The 25,143-nt window shown below is 38.1% G+C and overlaps 1 protein-coding gene across 2 annotated transcripts in view; it reads right to left on the bottom strand.

Annotated features, from left to right (window-relative positions):
• Positions 1 to 25,143, bottom strand: part of Slc25a21 (solute carrier family 25 member 21) — a 478,529-nt gene that overhangs the window by 22,138 nt on the left and 431,248 nt on the right. For both annotated transcript variants that reach the window (XM_090345142.1, XM_090345143.1), the window contains exon 7: positions 8,292 to 8,456. In XM_090345142.1, coding sequence (XP_090201268.1) covers positions 8,292 to 8,456 — 165 coding nt within the window. The remainder of the gene's footprint in view (positions 1 to 8,291; positions 8,457 to 25,143) is intronic.

Here is a 25,143-nt window from a genome sequence, read left to right as displayed (position 1 = left end):
AACACAGTGTTCAATTAAGTGCAAAAAGAACAAGGGCAAAAAAAACCTTTGCTCATTCAGTTCTCCATTCTCATTACATTCTCTGCCAGCCTCTCTCCCTCCTTGGCCGTCTTCGGCACCACCACACTTAACACTGTAATGGCACGTTAACCTTCATCAGTGACTTCATATATTACTTGTTTTAATTCTCCAACTAATGTCAAGTAGAGAGAGCAACTATGGCTTTTCAATTTACAGATTAAAAGCCAGGTAGCTCTGAGTGGCACAGGGATTGGCTTGAGGACCCTCCTAGCGGTGGGCTCTCTCCTCATGGAGAAGTGAGCTGATGACTTCTAAGTTTCTGCCTTGGCTCAGGTCTGTTCTCAGAAGCTCCTGAACACACATCCAACCCAATCAGTATCTGCAATGCACTTCCACTCATACTTTCCAGGCAGAGTCAACAATATCCTCCCTGCAGCTTGATTCCCTTTCAGTGTTCCCTGTTACTAAACACTTTCATCAACTCTACCAACCACCATTCCTATCCTCTGTGTTTTCTGCACACTTACCTTATAGATTCTTCCTTCTGCACAGTCCTCAAATCTGTCAACTTCTTGTTGCCATTATGTGCCTAGTACAAGCCCCTACAATTGCATATTGAAGCAATTTCCAATCTACCCTCCATACTGCAACCGCAGTGATCAGGTAATTTGCTTAAAATCTTTTGTCGACTTTCTACTTGTTATGGTTTGGATTTTTTCCCCCTCTCCACCAGAAAGTTATTTTGCTATTTAATTGTACCGAAAGCTGTTGGGACCTTTAAGCGTTTGAGTCCCTGGCGCTCTACTCTGCAAATAATGAATGTAGTTCTGAGAAAGTGTGTTAGTTACTGTGAAAATGAATTGTTATAAAGTGCCCACTCTCACCCCCCTTCTCTTTTCTGCATGTTATTTTGCAGCATGAAACCCTCACTAGATATGAATGTCAGATACTGAACTTTCCAGGTTCTAGAACTGTGAGTTAAGCAACCTCTTCTCATGATAAATTATCTACTCTGGAAAGGGGAGGGGATCTATTACAGCTACAAAAACTGAACTCATACATTTAGTCTTTAGCTCCAATGTTACCTCACAAAACCCTTTCTTAACAGCTAGGTTTGTACTAGGGCACTTCTCACATCCTGTGTGATTTTCCTTGCTTTGTTTATTACTTTCATTGCCTTGAAGGATCTGCATTGCACTCCAGTTTGCCCAAGATAGGCCTTGAAACCTGCTAGTACAGGTTTCAAACCTCTGTACATGCATGTTGGAGTGCAGTCCAGACTTCTGACCCCAAATTTTATACACAGAATTTCTTGACCCTCCAACCTAGGGGGCCCAGCTGCCCGGATCATTAAGTGAGAAGCAATCAGTTCTTTTAGCTTGTAAACTAAAGCTTAGAAATGAAATTCTGAGCCAATATGGCACATTTCACCACTGTCAAAGGAGGTTTATGATTTAAAACTGTTAATAGTCAAATATGTAGGATAGTTGGCTTTCTCCACTAGTGTGAAATGACAGCATAGAAAGAATTACAGTGGGTTTTATCCAACTTTCACTTTTTAAAATAACCACAACTGTATTTCAATGTCCTCCTTATTAGATGGTACTTTGGCTGGGAGTGTGAGAGAATGAGGTGTTCTAGTCTCCTGTTCTCACCTTGATAAGAATTACTACAGAATTTATAAAGTTAATTCTAAGCCAGGAGGCAGAGGCAGAGGTAGAAGCATAGGCAGGAGGAATACATGTTTAAAGGCAGTCTGAGGTCAGGCTGAAGAATATAGAAAGCTTTTTTTTTCTAGTCAGGACTTGGATGCTGCCCCCGAGCCTCTTTGTGCTCAAGGCTAGAGCTCTACCACTTGAGCCACAGCACCATTTCCTACCACTTTTTTTTTTTCTGGTAAATAAATGTCTCATGGACTTTCCTGCCTGACTTTGAACAGAGATCCTCAGATCTCAGCATTTTGAGTAGCTAGGATTATAGGCCCCAGCCACTAGCACCTGGCCTATTGCAGGATTTTGTCTCAAAAAGAGCTGATCTTTTTTTTTTGTCAGTTATAGGACTTGAACTCTGGACCTGGGTGATGTCCCTGAGCTCTTCAGCTCCAAGCTAACACCCTACTCCTTGAGCCATAGCACCACTTCTGTTTTTATTCTGGTGGTTAACTGGAGATAAGAGTCTCACAGACTTTCTTGCCTGGGCTGGCTTTGAACTGTGATCCTCAGATATCAGCCTCCTGAGTAGCTAGGATTACAGGCGTGAGCCACCGTGCTCGGCTCTCAAAATGATCATTTTTAAAGGCGGACAAAACTCATCTTTTGTTTAAATATTTGGAAGACACTTTAGTAATCTTCAGAGTCCTAGTTAGTAAATGAAATATTTATTCATTAGTATAATTCAGATGTGGGAAATACTTGCTGGCAGAAAGTTCATTTGGTAAGATGCTAGTTGTCATTTACTAAACTGTACTACAAAAAAAGTCAGGAAGGTAGTGAATTTAATGAAATGGGAAAAAGAATTTGCTCCATACCTTTCCTGAAATATCTCCGGAAGCTTCCCTGGGCAGGGGCTCAACCTGTACACTGCTGCCATTACCAGGATTGTGGTTACTGCTCTGGCAGTTGGCTGAGGTAGAAGCTTACCTTGAACAATGAGGAAGTCCCTATTTCTAGAATCACTTCCCAAAACAAATGTTTCATTTCTCAATGTAAAGACCTTATTATATTATACATGACCTTGAATGCCTGCCCTTTCTACCTCCTGGAATTCTGTTTGATTACTGTCAGGCTAACACTAATGCTAAGCTTTTCAGGAATAAGCTGTCTTCCAGATATAAATTATTACCAATAAATTAATGACTTTCCATATACCTTTTATCTAGTGAAAGGAATAAATAATTTCTCCCTCACCTTTGATCTAATTGATTGAATAGTAATTTATTGAGGATCTACTATGTACCAGACGCTATGTCAAAGACTGAGGATACAAGAGTGAAAGAAAACCAGTAGAGCAATCCCTGTTCTTATAAAATTTGCATTTCTTGTGTTTCTTGAATATATATTTCTTGTACATATACACTATTTTTTCTCTTTATTTATTTATTGCATTCAATTCATATAAACTATTTTTATCACAAAATAATGAGTTTCACTACAACATCTTCATATATGTCTGTGTTATACTTTGATCATATTTACCATCATCCCTTCCTGTCTCCTCTCCTTTCTGCTAATGTCTCTAATCCACTAGTCTCTTTTTTACTCTCATTTTTTGCTTGGATGTATTTTTTTATTCAAATCTAGATTCCTCATGTGAAAAACCATGTGATACCTGTGTTCCTGTGTCTGTTTTCTTTTCACTTCACATGGTGCTCTCGAGTTCCATCTGTTTTCTTGTGAATGACAGGATTTCTTTCTACTTTATGAACAATACTGCACCACACAAACACAAACACACACACACACACACACACACACACACACATGCAACATTTTTAAAATCTACTTGAGTTGATGAATACCTACAGTGATGTCATAACTTGATTTGTGAATGATACTTATAGGAACATGGGTGTGCAGACATCTCTATTATTTGATGACATTGGCTGATTTCTTTGGTATATGTGCTCAGGAGTGGTATAGCAGTTATATGGCAGATCCATTTTTAGGTTTTTGAAGAGCCTCCATACTGATTTCCATACAGGATGCACTAATTTACATTCCCAGCAACAATGTATAGAGTTCCTTTTCCCCACTGCACCCTCACCAGCATTTGTCATTTATTTTCTTGATGACTGCCATTTAGACTGGATTGAGATGGTCTAAGCCCCTTGGTTGAGAATCACAAGGCAGTAGCCTGGGCTTAGTTCTGGCTCCACTATCCTATTCTATTTGTTTTGTTTCATTACCTTTCTTGTCACGGTTAATTGTTGCTACCATGGTAGTATAATTTGAAGTCAGATATTTGGATACCTTCATTCAGCATTTCTTTTTTATGAAGATTGTTTTGGCTATTCAGAAACCTTTGATTTTCTATTTCTGTGAAGAATGGCACTGGAATTTTGGTGAAAATTGCATTGAATTTGTAGATTACTTTTGGTAATAAGGTCATTTTAGCAATATTAATTCAGCCAACCTAAGAAGATGGGAGGTTTCCATTTTATGTTGTCTTCTTCAGTTTCTTTCTTCAGTCTTTTATTGCTTTCACGGTAAAGTGTCCTTCAACTTTTTGCCTAGCTTTTTTCCTATGTATTTTATTTATTTTTGAGGCTCTTATGAGTAGATTATTTTCCTGATTTTGTTCTCAATACACTCATTATTAGTATATTGAACATCTACTGTGTGTGTGTGTGTGTGTGTGTGTGTGTGTGTGTGTGTGTGTTGATTGTATATCCTGTTACTTTGTTGAAGGTGTTTATTAGATCTAAAAGACTTTTTGGTGAAGTCTTAAGGTTTTTGAATGGACAGGATCATATCACTTGCAAACTAGATAATTCAACTTCTTATTTATATCCCTTTTATTTCTTTCTCTTGCATCACTTATCTGGATAAGAAGTCAAGCATTGGGCCGGGAGTTTGGCCTAGTGGTTAAAGTGCTTGCCTAGCATGCATGAAGACCCGGGTTCGATTCCTCGGTACCACATACATAGAAAAAAGCCAGAAGTGGTGCTGAGGCTCAAGTGGTAGAGCTCTAGCCTTGAGAAAGTCCAAGGACAGTGCTCAGGCACTCAAGCCCAGGACTGGCAAAAAAAAAAAAAAAAGAAGAAGTCAAGCATTGTACTAAGTAGAGAGTAGACACTGTGTTTCATTCCTTATTTTTGAGGAAATTTTGGTTTGTTTCCACTTAGTGCAACATGGGCTTTAGATTTGCTAAATGTAGCCTTTATAATGTTAAAATTCATTTTATTTCTAGTTTCTTCATTGATTTTATCATAAAGAGATTTTAAATTTTGTCAGATTTTATCTGCATGTATTGAGATTAACATGCAAATTTTTCCCAGATTCTATTTGTATGCTATATTAAGTTTATGCATATATGTTGAACAGTTTCTGTATCTCTGCAATGAAACAAAATTGGTTATAGTATATAATGTGTGTATGTGTGTGTGTGTGTGTGTGTGTGTGTGTGTGTGTGTGTATGTGTTTGTGTGAATGTGTGTATGTCCTAAATCCAGGGCCTCACGTTTCATATGGCTTTCTTGATTGGGTGGCACTCTACCACTTATGCCACGCCTCCAGTTCAAATTTTGCTGATTACTTGGAGATAGAGTCTCAATGGCAATTCTGCTTTGGACTCAGATCTTCTAGGTCTCAGCTTCCTGAGCAGTTAAGATTACAGATGTGAACACCTGGTGCCTGGCTGGTATATTATCTTTAGAATGTGTTGTAGAATTCAATTTGCAAGCATTTTATTAAGAAATTTTTCTCTGTGCTCACCAAAGACATTATGGTTTTCTTTTGTGTATGTTTTGGTTCTATAGTTTTGGAATCAGGGTAATACCTAAGATACAAATTAGAATTGGTTCAGTGGCATTCCTTCCATTTCTAATTTGTATCTTAGTTTGAAAAACATTAGTATTAGTTCTTCTTTAAAGGCATGGTGGAATTCTGCTGTGAATCTGATTAGTCCTGAGCTTTGGTTGGGAGATTATTATTGTTCAGCCTCATGGCTCATTATACATCTGTTTTGGTTGTCTATATCCTTTTGTTCATTTCTGGTTTAGACATACATGTCTACAAATGTATCCATTTCTTCTAGATTTATTCCTCATTAAAAACCCAATGGGTAAGTCTACATATAATAGAGATATCTGGGATATCGCAACCATATTTATCACAGCCCTATTTATGGTAGCCAAACTGTGGGATCAATTTATGTGTCCATCAACTGATGAATGATGGTAAAGGAAATGTGATATATCTATAGAATGTAACATTATGTAGCCATGAATTAGGTCATTTGTTGGAAAATGAGTGGAACTGGAAATCATCATGTTAAAAGAAATAAGCCAGACTGAGGCAAACTTCACATTATGTCTCATATGTGGAATCTAGACCTAAAAAAGGAATGAATAACTCTACTGTAAAGCTAGGGAACATTTTTGTGGGGGGAGGGTGGAAGAAATGGGTGAAGGAACACTGACTATAATTTAAGCATTTTACACACATGCATAAAAATAGAATAATGTAACACATTATAATTATTTACTTTAATTAATTTGTTTTGTACGTCATGGGGCTTGATCTCAGCCTGGGTGCTATCCCTGAGCTCTTCAGCTCAAAGCTACTGCCCTACTCCTGGGCCTGGGCATTGTCCCTGAGCTCTGCAGCTAAAGGCCCTGTCCTTGAGCCACAGCCCCACTTCCTGTTTTCTAGAGGTTAAGTGTCTCAGGTCCTTTTGTGCCCAGGCTGGCTTTGAACCTTGATCCTCAGCTCTCAGCCTCCTGAGCAGATAGATAGGATTACAAGCATGAGCCACTGCAACCAGCCATTATAATTATTTTAAAAGCAGGGGAAGAAGAATAAAGAGTAATGGGGGATTTGATCAAGGTGCATTCTATGCATATGTGGAAATATCACAGTAAAACCTTTTTGTAAAATTAATACTAATGAAAGAGAGAAAAAATTTGAGGGGACCAAATTGGAGAATATGTAAACCTCTCAATATGATGCTTATCTAAACACAATACTCCATTGTTATTGTGTTCATTCACGTCCCTTTTCCTGAGACCTCTTGAGAGGTCCCTTGAGATCCTGTCATCTCAGAACTCTTTTAGGGCCTTACAGATTGCCTGGTGTATGGATGCGAGGCTTAATAAAATCTGAAATAAAACACTATGGTATACTAACAAGGATAAATATAACCTTAGTAATTAAAATTTATGTACATGTGGACTTTTAAGAGAATTCTTCCATTTGTGACCATATGTACATCAATTGATCTTTTTTGAGTTTCAAATATAATAAAAACATTTTACTGCAATAATTTACATGTTAATTTTTTGGCCAGTCCTGGGGCATGAACTCAGGCATGGGCATTGTCTTTGGACTTTTTCAAGGCTATCACTCTACCACTTGAGTCATGGTACTACTTCCAGTTTTTTCTATGTGGTACCAAGGAATCGAGCCTAGGTCTTCATGCACGCTAGGCAAGCACTCCACCACTAGGCCAAACTCCCGGCTACTATACATGTTAAAATACATTCACACACACAGGTAACAACATATAAATATTTGTGTAAGTGATTGATGCAATCTTCTTTATTGTGTGTAATTTCTATCTGTCTCAGGTCTTTTAGTAACTTCACAAAGAAAGAATAAATTTCTCTCTCATGTTATATACAAGTTCTTTCTTTCTTTTTTTTTTGTCAGTTGTGGGACTTTAACTCTGGGCTTGGGCATTGTCCCTGAGACCTTTAGCTCAAGGCTACCTCCCTACATCTTCAGCCACAGAGCCACTTGCAGTCTCCTGGTGGTTAATTGGAGATAAGCGTCTCAAGGACTTTAGTGCCTGGGCTTGCTTTGAGCCACGATCCTCAGATCTCAGCCTCTTGAGTAGCTAGGATTATAGATGTGAGCCAGCACACTCTGTATTATATGAATTATTTCTCTTAGACTCTAAAAAGCAGAATTAACATCATGAGTGTGTGTTTTACAGTGGGAGAAATTCTATAATCTTATAGATTAAAAATACATCCTGGGCTACTTTTGTTCTGTAGATGTTTGAAGATATTTAGCATCTGTAAGTTATCATAAAATAATGTTAATAGCTGGTATCATTAAATTGCATCAAGGCAAATGATTTTAGAAGAGCAATTGCAATACTTAGATTAAGCCATATGAATTTTTAATATTATTGCTTATGTAAAACTTGCTGACCTTTTCCTCCATGAGCTCAATATGAAAATTTCATCTTTGTTGAAAAATGTGACTGAGATAAAAATAACACAGTTTCTAGAAATTCTTATTCATGCTAACTGGATAGTATTCTTATGTAACTGACAGTGGTAAAGCAGATAAACTTTTGCTTCAGATATGGGTTCAAGCCTCTGCTTTACTATTTACAGTGGATCCTCACTACTATACTGGACTTTCCTATGTCTCTGTGTGCAATTCAAAAGAGGGATAGATCATGACGTTCACTCTGTAAGGCTTGAAGTGATGGTGGAATTAGGTAACAGCTGTCAATATTCTGAAGTGATCAGACATCACTATTCTACAAATTATTGAGAGATCTCTTCCCTACTCCAGGATTTTGATCTATTATATACTTACCTCATTGACAGGAACAATGCTTTTGACATTGTGATAGAAGCCAAAGTAAGCCATGTTGAAAACTCCATGACGTCCCAACGTTGCTGTAAGTCCTTTGTAGAGGCCTCCGAGTCCTAGGCCATCCTTCTTAATGATTTCTTTTGTAAAACTCCAAGTGGATGGGTGCTATAGGAGAGAGCAGCAAAGCAAGAAAGAATCATCTTTGGGCTTGTGGAAAGCAGTGACATGTTAGTTTCCCTTCAAGCCAAAATTAGTGGGAACAATTTTCTCAAACAGGAACGATTGTGCCTTGTGGGTCTGTACTTTTTAAAATTAGAAAACTCCACACACCCCAAAAAAGTTTTCATGCATAACAACAGGCTTTATAGCAAACTTTTTTTGGCAAAAAAAAAGAACATCGTTGGTGGAGTTAGTGAACTAATGCTGTGTAGCAATCATCACTTTCAGTGTGTAAGTAATTGTATCCAGCTTGGATTATCTGCTCTAATGGAGGGGCTAACTATATAGATAAATTAGTAATCCATCAATATGTATCATCTGAAAGGAATTTATATTTGGTTCTTGAATGTAGCATATTTACCTCCATATATATAGCTAAAGTGAATCCTAACGTAAGTCTCATTCCATTGACTCAAAAATTTAAATTGCTGGTAGGCTGGGAATTGGCCATGGAAAGTGTTGAATATTCATATCTCAGTAAGTTGAGCAATTGGTGTGAGTATCACCTGCTGAGATAAATTATGGATCAATGGGGTTAGGAGATAATATTACCTTTAATTTATCCTATTCTAGTTGTCTGATTAATTCCCTAAGGTTGGAATATTGTGACTGCTGGAATCTAGTTTGCCTTTGATCTTGTTGAGAGCTCATAGCAGTTTGCTGGGAGGTTTATAATTCATATCAACCATGCATACATTTTTTTTTCTTAAAAAAATATGAGTGAGGGCTGGGAGTTTGGCCTAGTGGGAGAGTGCTTGCCTAGCATCCATGAAGAGCTAGGTTCGATTCCTCAGTACTACATACATAGAAAAAGCTGAAATTGGTGCTGAGGCTCAAGTGGTAGAGCTCTATCCTTAAGAAAGTCCAAGGACAATGCTCAGACCCTAACCTCAAGCCCAGGACTGGCAAAAAAATTTATGAGTGATGCCAAGAGTTTGCTGGAAATGGTGCTGTGGCTCAAGTGGTAGAGCTCTAGCCTTGAGAAAAGCTCAAGGATAGTGCTTAGGTCCTGAGTTCAAGCCCCAGGACTGGCAAAAAGAAGAAATATGAGTGATTGTTTCCTTTTTAAAGACACTGTACAAGGGATATCTTGGAATTTTATTAAAATAGGTTGATGTTGTGGTCACAACAGTATGATGTGCTTTCAGACTAGAGGTTTTTTATTATTATGTGCAATAAGCCTACATCAGCAGAACTGAAAAGAGCAAATCCAATCACGGCTTTTCATTCAACCTGTATTTAAAGTTATGTAATTAAGATAATGCATTTAAATGTGGTTATTCATGCTGTAAATTTTATCATTTTCACTGACAACTGTTAAAAGAAAACTTCAACTAACTACATTTTTATACTTTGTCATCTTTTTATGTGAGAATTAATTGCAATAAATTACATTAATCTTAAGAAAACTTTTCTTTGTAATGTGAAAATACCATGTGCGAATGAATGTGTCATCTCATAGAGGAAAACAAAAAATAATCTTGCCATGATAAATTTCACTCTTCTGCATCTCATCTTTTTTGAGTGTTTGCTTGCAGTTTGGTATGCTAACAATCCAATTATTAGATTTTAATTTGCAAGAGCGATGAGGACAAGTTTAACATGGCTCTGTTAATACTGAGAAGTCTGCATGGGTAGATTTGCTTTGTTATTCTGAAGAAGGCAGCCTAGAGACAGAAAAAGATGAGATACTTCCTTGGGGATGGGAGAATGGGGGAAGCAGAAGTAAAGTTTTCCAGACCCAGATTGACGAATGCAGGTGTTCCCTGAATAAAATCTCAGCTTCCCCTGTGCCTTCTCTCACCTAAGGTCCCCCAAACAGCAGGGGGACCTGGAGCATTCAAAGGTGTACAGCATGGAGGAAGCCAATGACACTCTGAAAGTGCAATGAATAACTTCCCTGGAAAGATGGGTTTAAATGTGAGTCTACTAATTTAAAATCATAATCAATTGGATTGCGTTTTTCTCCCCATCTTGAAAGGAGATCTTAGAGGTGGCAAATAGTCAAATGGAGCTTAATATATATTTTTTTAATTTTAAAAACTTGTTGTGTCTGTCATGAGGCTTCAACTCAGGGCCTCGGTGCTGTCTCTGAGGTCTTTCTGGCTCTAGGCTAGAGCTCTACCACAATTTTAAGAGTTTTTGAAGTAGTTGGACAAAGACGCTTCAAATTAACATGTTAATCAACGAGTACAATACATCTTGATCCATGTCACCCCAACCTCCTCTTACTTCCCCTTCTCATCTACTCCCATCCCCTCCAGTTCCCTGGCTCCCTTGTCACATATGCACATGGAGCACACTGTGACTGCATTCTTCCACCCTTCAAATAGAATTTAATGACTGTATTTTCTGATTTTCCTTGGCATGGGTGCTAGGTAGATAGCAGAAATTGTAACTCATGGAATTTAAACTCATGTCTTGTGGGAACTGAATGCAAGTTGTCTGCCCACCGACAGTATTTTTATTTATCCTCTCTAACGTATTTTCATTTATTTTGCAAACAAGGATCATATTAAACATTCTCATAGCATTGAAATGATAAGGAAGTTGATGAACTTAGTTCACTGCATTGAAATGATAAGTCAATGAACTTAGTTCACTGTAGGTCCATCTCCTGTATTTATCTATAAATAATAATAACAATTGTGCCAGTCATCACATTGATAGTTAAAATAATAAAAGAACAGATGTAATTCCTTTGTTAGTTGAAGGCATTGGCAAGTCAAAGGTAGAGCTGACTGGGGGTGTGGAGAGGGAAGAGACAAGACATTCTTACTGTGTATTCCTTCTCCTTCCTTCTGGCTGTCCCTTGCCTTTTTACCCCCCAGAATCCTGGATCCCTGAAATCTACCAAAATGCTGCAGAATGCGAGATATTAAGTTTGCTTCCTCTGAGACTCAACCAAATCCAACTCACAGGCTGCTAGAAGTCTTCTTTCAGGTATAGTGTCTTGCCCCAGGGACTTTTCTCCTCTGGCTCTTCTCTCTATGACCTGTAAATTTGTGTCCTCCTTCAAAGTGAGCATCCTTGATAAGAACATTCCACATGGCTCTTAGCAAACTACATGGGACCAGAGGAAATGAAAAGCATCCAGGTTTGGCCCCATCACACAGCTTTCAAGCCTGGGAAAGACTTTCATCCATGTTACCAGATATCTGGAATAGATGGCTAAGACTGCTTGTTAATCTTAGATGGGGACTTCCTGCGTATTGTAGGAGATAGATATTATCATTATCTTCATTCCATAAATGAGGACACCAAGGCTCAGAGGTAAAGTTACTCAGCCAAGATTACAAAGTGAATGGTAGTTACCCCAAGGCCTGTAGACTCCCAGCCTCTGCTTTCATCTTTTTATTATACATTGGTGATAAGATTTTTGGACCTTTTCTCACTCTTTTGATAAAGTAACAGAGATAATAGTGTAGATCTATTCTGGAAAGTGAGGGCCTTTGGATAAGACAAAGAAAAATAGGACGTCTAATGCCTACAAAAATTAGAAACATGATAGTGTATTTTCTTTTCTCCATTCAGGGATGTTATATTACACACATGTAAGCAAATATTCAATTAGAGAGGCAAAACATAACTTCCACTAGGATGCTGAAATAGGAAAATCATAGAATCATTTTGACTAGATCTCTATAAACACAAGGAATTTTACTAAACTTATTTGATTGCTAGGCTTCCATTTCAAAACAAAATGGTGGCTGATTAGCATCTTTAGCCAAATGATTCCAATACTATCTAAGCTAGCCAGCCACATCTCTCAGTTCAGTTTCCTTGTGCTATTTAGAATTACTTCAATTTCATACTTGGTTACCGCTTGTGGACTGAATTGCATTCTAACTTTCCATGTGCGCTTCCCCTGACTGCAAAGAACTGCAAGTATAGAAGAGCCAGAGTTTAGGGTCTAGTTCCTGGGGATAATCATACTATCAACATTGCTTTCTAGAAATTCTCAGTTTCTTGGTAGCTATCAGAAAGTTTTCCACTTGAAATAACCAAAATAATTTAACACCGTCCTTAACTTTGATTTTGCTCATTGCCAAATGCTAATGCTGCAAACATCAAACTTCAATTACCCCTATATGGGATGGCTTCTAGGCAGCACATGCTGTGCTAAAGTGCACAATGCATTGCTCATATTATGAAATCTTTTTTTCTTTTTTCATATATTTTTATTGTGATTAATAGAAGGGTTACATTATATTCACCAGATACAAGGTGCATTACTTCACAAACATTGATACCCTTTCTCATGTCTTGGTCCCCACTTCCCTCCCCCCACCTCCGCCCCTCATCTTGTTTTCCCCTCTTCCTTATCTGATTTCAAATAACCAAATAAGCATATATATATATAATATATCAGATAACAAGGTGAAATACTGTAACAATATGAGATAACCAAGGGACAACAAAAGAAATGAGAAATAGCATAGCACATTAAGGACAACAATCACTTATTATATGGCTTTTTTTTCTATATCATGGAGGATGTTTCATTTAGCATCATACTACATGGCCTTAAGTATCTAGGTATTGTTCTATTGTAAATCTCTGCTAGGAGAGCCCAAGGTTTCTACTGATTATGACAAATGAGAGAAACCATTGAGCCTATGTTCCTTTGAGTCTGGCTTACTTCACTTCATATGATCTTTTCTAAGTCTTTCCATTTCCTAACAAATGGGGCAATGTCATTCTTTCTGACAGCAGCATAGAATTCCATTGTGTATAAATACCACATCTTGTTGATCCACCCATCAACTGAGGGGCATCTGGGTTGGTTCCATATCTTTGCTATGGTAAATAGTGCTGCAATGAACATTGTTGTGCTAGTGGAGTTAGTATGTCCTTGTTTCTGGACGATTGGTCATATTATGAAATCTTAACAACTATTTTTTCTTTAGCTTATATTTGTAGAGATATGCTGATAATTTTTGTGTCTATCAAGGGGAACATTCCACATTGTTATAAACATGGAGTCAAATTTCTGTTTAGAAAAAAGGACGTGTCGAATTAAAAAAGAAGATCCTTCCAGGCGCAGTAGCTGACAGCTGTAATCCTATCTAGTCAAGTGCTATAAGATCAGAAGAATCAGGGTTTGAGGCTGGCCCAGGTGAAAAGTTTGTGGGGCACCCCTCTCCCATCTCAACCAGAAGAAAGCTGGTGTAGTGGCATTTAATTGTCACCCAAGATGCATGGGAAGGATGGTTCAGGCTGGCCGGGGAGGAAAAAACATGAGACCTTATTTGCAAAGTAGTGAAAGCAAAATGGTCTGAAGGTCAAAGGGTCTGAGTTCAAATCCTCGTGCATGAAAAATAAAAGCCAAATATACACAGGAAAACCATGGTTACTGCGGCAGGAGGATGAGGGGAGGAAATGGAGAGATACAGGTCAAAGAATACAAAAAATACATACAGGATGAAAGAGAAATGTAATGCCCAACATGAGCACTACAGCTAGAAAGACTGTGGTGTTTTAGGGTGTTTGTTAAATAAGATTTTAGCAGCTATTGTGACACAAAAGTAACTATATGAAATGATAGTGCTAGTCATGTATATCTCCCATCCTACAGTATTTTCTAGCATCTATGTTTATCTATCTATCTATCTATCTATCTATCTATCTATCTATCTATCTATCTATCTATCTATCTATCTATCTATCTACCTACCTATCCCATAATGTGGTAATCTAATACATGCATAATAAAATATATTAAAGAGTAAAAAGATTCAAAGAAAGGAAGAGAGGGAGGGAAGAAGGAAGCAAAGAAGATTGGAGAAGGGGAGGGAGAGAAGAAAGGGAAGAGGAGACAGAGAGATAGAGGGGAGGTGGAGAGAGGGTCTTATCTAAAAAATTCATCTAAACTGTTCTCTCAGGCATCAGTCTGGGGCATTGATTCCTTACTCCGACAGAACGAAGGACGAATAACTGAGATGGCTTATGGCAGCTGGAGCTATTTTTTCTGGAGTTCTTCCATCTAACTACTGACCACATAGCTGGCTCTGATTGCTTGTGAGATCACAGACAGGTTTTAGGCAGCAGGCTTTGTTCCCTGGGCAAACAGCTCTCTGAGAGTGGCCAATACTGCAAGGCATAGGATGTGTCTGGATTTCCTTCATCATTAGGGCCAAAGTAAGAGCTCTAAGCACAGCATGTCAAAGGACTGCATGCTCCACATGTGTTCCTTCACCTGCCTCCTATACAAGGCGAATTCCCTCGCACTTTCAAGTCAAAGGAGGAATCATACACACATGGCTGGAGAGGAAACCGGATGTGGCCTATACACAGGGATCACCTGTCCAAATACAGACCATCAGAAAAACACTGCTTTGTTAAAACCACGTCCGACTTGCTATACTTAGGTAGGAAAATATACTAGCTCTTCAGACTACAGAAGATAGCATATATTTTTTCATTACTCAAGTAAGGTCTTAAATTTGTTTCATAAATTTGAGAAAAGAAAAACATTCCTTTAAAATGTAAGCAAAATAACATTTTGTTTGTGTGTGATAAATACATGCTGGATCTTAAAAACAACATAAGCAAAAGAAGAGAAGTCTAATTTAAAATCACATTTGTACATTTCTTTTAGCTTAGCTATTTTATTAACTCATCATTATAGGTTATTTTTAATGGTGTATGATTATGAATAAAAAGATACCCAGATATAAGTTATTGTACAACTGTTCTACCTAGAATTAAAGATTGATTCCCCCCCCCCTTTGCACTAGGGCTTAAACACAAGGTCTGGGCACTATCCATTAGCTTTTTTGCTTAAGGCTGCTACTGAACTACATGGCTCCACCTTTGGCTTTTTGGTGGTTAGCTGTAGAGAAGAGTCTATAGACTTTCCTTCATAGGTTGGCTTTGAACCATGATCCTAGTTCTCAGCCTCCTGAGTAGCTAGAACCATAGGAATGAGCTACTGGATCCAGCACAGATTGATTTAAATAATCTACAAGTAGGAAAAAATACTTTGAGCCAGGTGCAATGGTTCAGTCCTGTAATCCGAACTACTCCTGAGGCTGAGATTTGAGGATTGTGGTTCAAAGCCAGCTAGGGCACTAAAGACGGTGAGACTCTTATCTCCAGTAACCACTAGAAAACCCGAAGAGGCGCTGTGGCTCCAGGGGTAGGGCAGTAGCTTTGAGCTGAAGTGCTCAGGGACAGCGCCCAGGCCCAGAGTTCAAGTCCTATGACTGACAGGAAAAAAACATAGAAAAAAAGACTTCTCTATCAACCCTCCTCACCCTTTCCTGAGATGATGAGCCACAAAGCTTTGCCAACAGGTATTGACCAATAGGTACACTTGGGGGGGGGTGTAGGCACCCCTACATGAAGAGATGGAATGACACCACTTCTCTGAACTGTTTTAGGAGTACCAAGGAAGATGGCAGTGCTATGACTAAGAAGACTGGCAATAAGAAAGGAACCTTTGCTTTCTCATAGTTATGAACATAACTTTCTTTTGAATTCCTTTTCCTTTGAAATTCTTAATTATCTGCGTTGCTTTATCCCAACAAAAGCATTGTGGTTGACTAAAGACTTCTGTGTTAATGCTCAATTCACATCATTGCCATTATTTTTCCTACTTAGAAAATGGAGATAAGTTCCTCACCCTTGCAGAGATACTTGGAGGACTGGAAATATCAATTGAGCCTGAGCTCTGGGAAAAAGAGAAGAGCGCACGCTCTGACCAGCAGGATGAGATTAGAGCAAAATGTTGGGAGAAATCACGAGTTGTGTTTTCTTTATAGAATTCCATATAATTGCTATAATGAATTTGTGGTACAAGTATTCCTTTAGAAGTTTATGAAATCATATAAAGGTTGTGTTTCTTTTAAATAAAATACAGTAAAAGGACATGTAAAGTATCTTCCAAGGTCTGGCACATAGTAGATGTTCTGTAAATGTTAGCTATTATCATTACTTCAAAGTCTTGATTTTAAAAGCAAGACTCAAGGCTTCTTGGCTCGGCTGAGTGGAAGACTGAAGTCTATTTTCTGTAGATGAGAACAGAGAGGCAGCTTGGCTGCCCTTTAAGTTATTGTTGAAAGATAACTATAGGAATGGATTCATAAGCGCGGATTTCTTTTTTGTCTATAAGCATCACAGACTGGAAAGAAATAGTACTGAACAGTTACCAGACAATTTCATGAGGTAATGCAGGAAAAATGTGAACTTATCTTAGGCAACCATGATGAACATTGATAGGCCTCTGAAGATGTTGTCTCATAATACTTGTACACACACACACACACGCCATATATACCTATTCTCTATAGAGCTCAACTTGACTTATTTATGGAATGATCACAAAATACAGCCTTCCTCCTTACTTTACACATTGGCCCTATATAATATATTAAATTTACTTAAACATTTGTAAGTTGTATGGAGAAAGGAATCACTGAGTTTTGGGCTATCATGTATAATCTAATTTGTCTCTAGTAAATATTCAAGCTTTCAGAATAAAGTGTATGAAGCTCAATTTAATGATGCTATCCAAATCTTGAATTAACTTAACAATGTTTCCTATTCTTAGAGACTTTAACATCAATTAGCCATTTATTATCTGTTCATCAATCCTTAAAATTATAATTATGGAGCAAGTAGGTAAGAAGACTATTTTTTTTTAATTGAACATAGAGGAACAACAGGCCTTTGCAATTTCCTAAAGGTTTAGTTCAATATTTGAGAATGAGAATGATTATATTCATGTGTAATGTAGACAAAAATGACAGAGTAGCAGGAAAACCTGTGTCCCAGGACCACAGCAGAGGCAAATTCTATAGCCCTCAAGGGAAGGGAAATAACCCTTTAGCCAAATAAGAACTTTGAAGTAGATTTCAAAGTGGAGAGAAAAACTGGGAAACAATTCATCCAAGATTTTGCTTCTGGGGAGAAATTCACATTTTCCAGGCTAACAGAGAGCATGCCAACTAAACACCATGTTGCTTAGCACAACTGATAGGGGCTTCTAGTTCTATGGATGAAAAAAAATGCATCTGGTTAGAGAAGAAACAGACCCTGTAAGGACACTAAGCTACAAAGTCACACTCCTGGCAGGACTGGAGTTGTAAACCATCTCTGTTAGAGGATCCCTTGGGTAAGCTTGGTGCTAAACCAGGGAGATTATAAACCAGAGTAAGCCTTTGCATGGATTCAGTTTGAAGGACTGGGGGAAATTTGGTTCTATCCTAATTTTATCTAAATATGCTTTTACACCCACTGAACCAAACCAAATCATGATAACTCTGTGATTATTTGCTATCCACAGAAGGTCCAGGATATTTAAATTAGAGACCAGTTTTCCTTGCTTCCTGTGAATTTTAAGATACTGGCCAAGATTCTGATACTGGAATCGAGAGGAAGTATAGCAGGGATTATGGTGTTTAACTGATAGTGCAGTAATTAGAAAAGTGGAGGCAAGACAAGAACACTTACTGAAGTATTCTATGTATTGGAAGGAAAGGAGAGAGTATCAGGAATAAAAACCAGCCTAACTTCTTTAACATTCTTGAAACTGTTTATGGCTAACGTGTGTGGGAAGGCAGATTCAAATCGTGAGAAACGAGAATCAGCACAGAATGCGGGAGGACAAGCAGGGCAGCTGCAGCCAGCACAGAACCTGATGTGCCAGGGAAGACTTGCTGCGGATTGCATTGTGGGTTCAGAGCTACAGTGCCCAGCAGGTAGCCCCCAGGAACATTAAAGGATCCTCTACCCAGCCCCAGTACTGCACTTGGGTCTCAGCTAGAGAACTTGTTACTCTGGACCTCAGGCTTTTGAGGGCTCTATGCTGCTCTTCCCAGCACAACCAAGAGGAGCCCCACCCCTTCTTCTAGTGCATGTCTTATGCAGCAGAGATTGTGGCAGTCCTTATGCTACCTGTGTGTGTGTGTGTGTGTGTGTGTGTGTGTGTGTGTGTGTGCGCGCGCGCGTGCACGCACGCACACTGGTACATGGGTTTGCACTCAGGGCCTGGAGACTGTACCTTAGCTTTCCCATTCAAGGCTGATACTCTACCACTTGAGCCACAGCTCAACTTCCAGCCTTTTGGTGGTTAACTGGAGATGAGAATTTCACAAATGTCACTGCCTGGGCTGGCTTTAAACCAGAACCCTTAGTTATCAGCTTCCTGAGTCAGTTAGGATTATAAGTGTGAGCCACTGAGGCCCTGCTCTGATGCTTCGTCTGAGGTCACTCTATCATTGCCTAGAGGATGCTGAATGCGGCAGTGAAAGTAACACTGGCTGTTGTTTTCCAAGGCTGTCTCCCACTGCGGAGCTCCTCTGAGTGATGGTAACTTCTCTGGAAATTTCATGTTTAAAAGACTACACCGGCTCATTACTTCAGGCAGAAGAAATAGAGAAATTCAAAATAACCATGGGCTACCATAGAGTCCCATATGCGAGACGTGACATGAGGGCAGAGGCTGAGTGGAGCAACACTGCCTCAGAAGCTCACACGACTGGCAAGAGTAAAGTTAGCCACTTGCAGAAGCCTTTGTGGGGAGCTCATTCTACTTTTCTTAAGAGGTACTGTCAAGTCAGTTGGCACCCTATTCTTTTATTGTCTGCCACAATTGGTAACTGGCAAACATGGAAAGGGGCTCCATCTGTAACCTTCTACATAAAGCAACTAAGAAGCTCTGTGAGGAATCCACTCCAATACTGTGTTCGTAGAACATCATGGTGGTGGCTGAATTCTTTCCAGAGTGGCCCCAGTGCTTTTACTTTCACCGTTAGAACCAACAGTTAGCTACCACTGCTTATGAATTTAAAGACTTAAGTTTGAATTTAAAGACCTTGTCAATAGGCTGTAAGCAGATGGCCAGTTGAATTCTTAATAAAGAATACAGGCTCATCACTCCTCTCCTTTTCCATCTTTCTTTTCCTCCCTAGATTCTGGTAACCACTATTTTACCCCAAATTTCTATTAGATAAGCTTCTTTAGATTCTGTTTATGTGTTCAATCACGTGCTCATTGTCTTTCTGCCTGAATTATTTTTGCTTAACATGTCTTCTACACTATTCTACACTATTCTGATGAAAAGATTTTTTGTTCCTTTTGAATAGTTGAAAAGTGCTTCATTATATGCAAATATATAATACACACATATGCATATACATGTATAGATATATGTGAATATATACATACATGTATATGCATATGTATCTACACATAAATCACATTTCCTTTATCTAGTCATTGGTTGAGGGACAGTTAAGTTGATTTCATATGCTGGCAATTATCAATAATGTCACAACTAACGTGAGTGTTAATTATCTCCTTCACACACTGATTTTATTTTATTTTTGAATATATGTTCATGCAGTGGGATTGTAGGATCAAATGGCAGTTTTACTTTTAATTTTTTGAAGACTTTTTTTTTGTGGGTCATGGGGCTTGAAGTTGGCCTGGGCACTGTCCCTGAGCTCTTCAGCTCAAGGCTACCACCCTATCCCTGGGCTTAGGAGTTGTCCCTGAGCTGAAGAGCTCAGGAATCAAAGGGACCACCTACCCTCGAGCCAAGCCACACTTCTGGTTTCTAGAGATTAATTGGAGATAAGAACCCTATATTGACTATGATTAACAATATTATATTCTGTATTTCAAAATAATTAGAAGAGAGGTATATGAGGCCATTGATAATTTAGACATCTTAATTTGAGTTATTATAAAATGTATACCCATATTGAAACATCACATTATGACCTCATAATATGCAATTTTGGGTCAGTTTAATATTTAAAAATTAAAAAGAATGTATGGTTCTGGCACTACAGAATGATGTAAAGTGGACACAGAATTCTGAACATCGTTCAGTAAACTGTTTCTGTTTCTACCACTGGGGGCAGATACAAGTGCTCAATATTAATTTGGGCAATATTTCAGGAGACATGTCTGTACTTGAGGATGTATAAGATCAACTTGCCACTAGAAATAGTTGTTATTGGTTAAGTGTCTACCATTTATCAAGATCTGTGAAGATCTTTGTTTATATCATCACATTTAAATTCGTACAAAAGTACAAATTTAAGGCTGGATATGGTGGCTCATGCCTGTTATCCTAGCTACTCAGGAGGCTGAGATCTGAGGATCGTAGTTCAAAGCCAGCCCAGGCACTAAAGACCATAAGACTCTTATCTCAAATTAATCACTAAAAAAGGGGCAGTGGGGCTGTGGCTCCAGGGTTAGGGTGGTAGCCTTGAGCTGAGGAGCTCAGAGACAACACTGAGACCCAGAGTTCAAGTCCTACATTGTGATAATGAGTAACATTTATGAAACTACAACTACTTACTATTCTATATTGACATGTAGATTTTCGAAGGCCACCCTGTTAGGAAATGGTGAAATGCATCATGGGAATTTAGTGTCTACCTTCCCAAACCCTACTTTGTTCTTTCTCCAGCTGCCTTCCTAGACAGTGCTAAGAATATAGCTTTTTCAATAATTTATTCACAAGGTTTAAAAATTAGTAATAGAGAATATGAAAAACTTAAAGCTCCTTTTAATTTGAATACAATCCATGGATTCTAAATTATGCAAGGTCAAGCCCAAAGATGGGGCAGAAAGGTCAGTTTTCACAAGATCGGCTCAGTATCTCACTTTGTTATCCGATATATTGAATTTATTTGTATTTGGCTATTTGAAATTTGATAGGGAAGGGGGGAAAACCAAGACGGGGGGTGGGTGGTGGGTGGGGGGGAGGGTAATGGGTACCAAGACATGTGAAAGGGTATCAATGTATGTGAATTAATGCACCTTCTATCTGGCAAATATCATGTAACCCTTTTATTAATTACAGTAAAAAATTAAAAAAAGAAGGTTTGACACTGCCTGTGTCATTAGAAGCATTTCTCCTGGGTTGCATACTTTTCTTTGTAATGTTTTGTATGCTACATTTTCTATAGTAAACAAGCATTGCCTTTTAAAGTAAATGTTTAAGGGTGAGGATGGTGCTCAGTACATTTATCTAAACTAAATGTTCACAGACAATACCTGAATATATGTCATTAAACACTGAACTGTGAACAAGCCTGTACCCTAAACTTTTATTTTTTTTGTCCCATTCTAGTCACCCTTAGAGGTAACCACAATCAGGAGTTTTGTCTGACTTCCTTAGATCTATACTATCTCAAATGGAAGATTGTGTTTATTAAGCACTGAAAGCATTCTAGTTTTCTGAAATGTGACAGTGGCATAGCAACACACTGTGGTAACATTTTCGTATGGAAAAAAACCTGTATTTTTTTGTTACATGGATTGCATGTTGAAAATTATGGAGAGTGTAAAAAAGATTAGTGGATTCCAGGGATAAATGAATGTTTCAGGCAATGCTTATATTGGGGAAAAGATTTGAAAAAATCTGTGCACCTTTTCCCATTTTTCTATGAATCTTTGAATTTTCATCCCACAAGATAACATTTTAAATAGTACAATATTTTAGAAAGACTAGGTAAAATCCTGACAAAATTAACACCAAGAAATAGGTACATGCAAGAGGGCAGGGAGTAGGGCCAAGAGGAGAGGGAAAGATGAATGAGAGAGGTAAGTGGGGAGAAGGGAGAAATGCAGTGAAAACATGGTCAAAGCTGTCTACAAATTCTATGCAATACCCATCAAAATCCCAGCAACATTCTTCAATGACACAGAAGAAGGAATTCAAAATTTCACATGGAATAATATAAGACCATGAATAGCAAAAACAATTCTTAGCTGGAAGAGTGTTGATACCAAACTTCCAAAGTCATAGTTATAAAACCAGCTTGGTACTGGCATATGAACAGACTTGAGGACCAATGGAATAGAATCAAAGACCCAGAAATGAACCCACAGACCTATAGCCACCTAATCTTTGATATACAAGATAGACGAAAGACCTCCCCTTCAACACACGGCGCTGGGAGAATTGGCTATTTACATGTAGAAAACTGAAATCAGATCCTTATATATCACCCTGTAGCAGAATCAATTCCAAATGGATCAAAGACCTAATTGTAAGACCAGATACCCTGAAAATATTACAAGAAGCAATAGGGGAAACACTAGGGCTCCTTGGCATAAGTCAAAGCATCTTAAACACAACCAATCAAAGAAAGGCTGGGTAAATAGGATTGCATTAAACTGAAGGGTTTCTGCATGACAAAGGACAAAGCTAGCAGGATAAATAGAAAGTCCACAGATTAGGAGATCTTTACTAGCTATAAATCAGCCTCATATTTAAAATAGACCAAGAGCTCAAAAAATTAAAACACCCAAAAACAAATCTTCAAAGATACAACAACTCAGTCAATATGGGCTAGACGTAAAGAGAGATTTCTCCAAAGACATAGCAATGGCCAGTAGACACATGAAGAAATGTTCCACATCTCTGGCCATGAAAGAAATGCAAGTCAAAACAACACCCAGTTAGAATGGCCATTATCAAAACATTAAGACTAATAGATACTGGCAAGGATGTGGCCAAAAGGGAACACTACTACTCTCTTGGTAGGAACATAAGCTTGTTCAACCAGTCTCGAAAGCATTATGGAGATTCCTCAAAAGTCTAAACATGGAGCTCCCTTATGAACAAGCAATCCAGTTCCTGGGAATTAACTCAAAAGATCACAAACCAGCTAGCACTAATGCTACCAGCACAACCATGTTCATTGCAGCATTAGTTACTGTTGCTAACACATAGAATTAATGTAGATGCCCCTCAACAGATGAATGGATCAAGAAAATGACGTATATCATCTAGGATTTTCCTGGCAGATGATCATAATAGCTTAATAGCTATCTACATATGACCATATAGGATGATGCTGAGCCCAGTGAACTCCAGATATGAAAACAAGAGGGTTATTTTTATGGTTGGTTTTTTTTTAATGTAACGTGAAGCTATTTCTTTTCTCTTTTGTTTTTTTCCCCCCTTATGGTTTGTCCCTTGTTAGTATTTCTGACTTTGGTAACTGGCTTATTGTATATATATTTATTTGTTTCATTTGAATTAGAGAAAGGAAGGGGAAAAACAAGATGATGATGAGAAAAAGGACCAAGTGTGAACCAATGTAGCAGCAATATTCACAAATCAATATGTTGGAAATGAACCTTACAGCTTGGGAAGGTATGGAGGGAGGGAAAGTGGGAGAAAAACATGGAAAGGGTTAATAATGTTCAAGATGTAATGTACTCACTACCTTACAAATGTAACTGTAATCCCTCTATACATCACCCCGACTAACATTTCTTTTTTAAAAACATGGTATATACACAATGGAATTCTATAATTACATCAGAAGGAATGACATTGCCCCATTCATAAAGAGATGGAAAAAGTTGGAAAAAATATATCAAGCAAAGTAAGCCAGACCCAAAGAAAGGTAGACTACACGGTTTCCCTCATTTGTAGTGACTAGAATATGTCTATAAATCTACAGGTTAATCCAATGAATAGTAAAAGATAAATTATATTGTACACGATTACTTGAACAGCACACAGGGAGAACAAAGGAGGATATTCTTAGGAGAAGATAACATGGCTCATCTCCATGTAAAATGATGCTCATCACAATGAACTCCAAGAAATGTAAACAAGAGGTTCCTTTTTATTGTATTAGTTTCAGTTCTTTCTTTTTTGTCCTTTGGTTTATGCTCCATGGTCACTGTTTTTGATTCCTGTACCCTTTGTCTTGCATGTAAGCTTACCTGATTTGAGGAAGGGAAGGAGAACCACAGAGACTGTGGGACAGAGGGTGAAATCATTCAGCAGTGCTACTCACTAGACACTGCATGCACAGTGAACGTTACACCGTGGGTGGAGAGTGGAGTGCGTGTTGGGAGGCAGGAGAAAATGAGGGAAGTAGGTAACACTGTTCAACAAGAAATGTACTCATTACCTCACTTATGTAACTGTAACCCCTCTGTATATCACCTTTACAATACAATTTAAATTAAAAAAGCATGAATAGTATATACCACAAAACTAAGAAAAGTAAGAGAAGTGAGTCGAAGTGAGGTGAGAATGTTGAAGGGGTGACACTGACACAGATACCCTATTCATAAACTGCTTTGTTATAGGTCACTTCCTTTGTACAACTACTTTGAGATAATGTACAAAATAATTAAAATGATAATGTTTTAGAGAAGAAATTTGAGGTGTTGGGTTAAGTAAAACATTGAACTAATTTTACTTGTTTCTCTTTACTTTTCTTAGCAGCTAAAAGTTTGTAGCTTACATTGTGTTTCTATAGAACTAGCACTGATCTACTACAGTCTAGATCATTTTTATGTTTTTACACACTAATATGTATATAATGTTTCCTAACTTAAATAATTTTTACCCTCCATGTTTTTTTTAATGAGAAAAAGGGCATAAATGACTGCTTTACTTCTTCTCTTCTCTTCTGTTCTCCTCCCCCTCCTCACCTTTCTTTCATACTTGAAAATCTATAAAACTTTAGAGGAGAATAAACAATAATATTCTGACCATACAAATGTGGATGAGTGCACCTATTATTTTAATTAAGCCAGCACAAGTTCAAATAAACAAACAAATGAGTGCCCCTCATTGGAAAAAAAATATTAGCCAATGGAGAAAGGTTTGGTATAAATGAATTCTAGACAAAGGACA

This window comes from Megascapheus bottae, chromosome 14 (assembly GCF_031878675.1).
Source record: "Megascapheus bottae isolate mThoBot1 chromosome 14, mThoBot2.hap1, whole genome shotgun sequence".
NCBI lineage: Eukaryota > Metazoa > Chordata > Mammalia > Rodentia > Geomyidae > Megascapheus > Megascapheus bottae.
The sequence above is the reverse complement of the archived record's forward strand: the minus strand, read 5'-3'. Positions and strand labels throughout refer to the sequence as shown.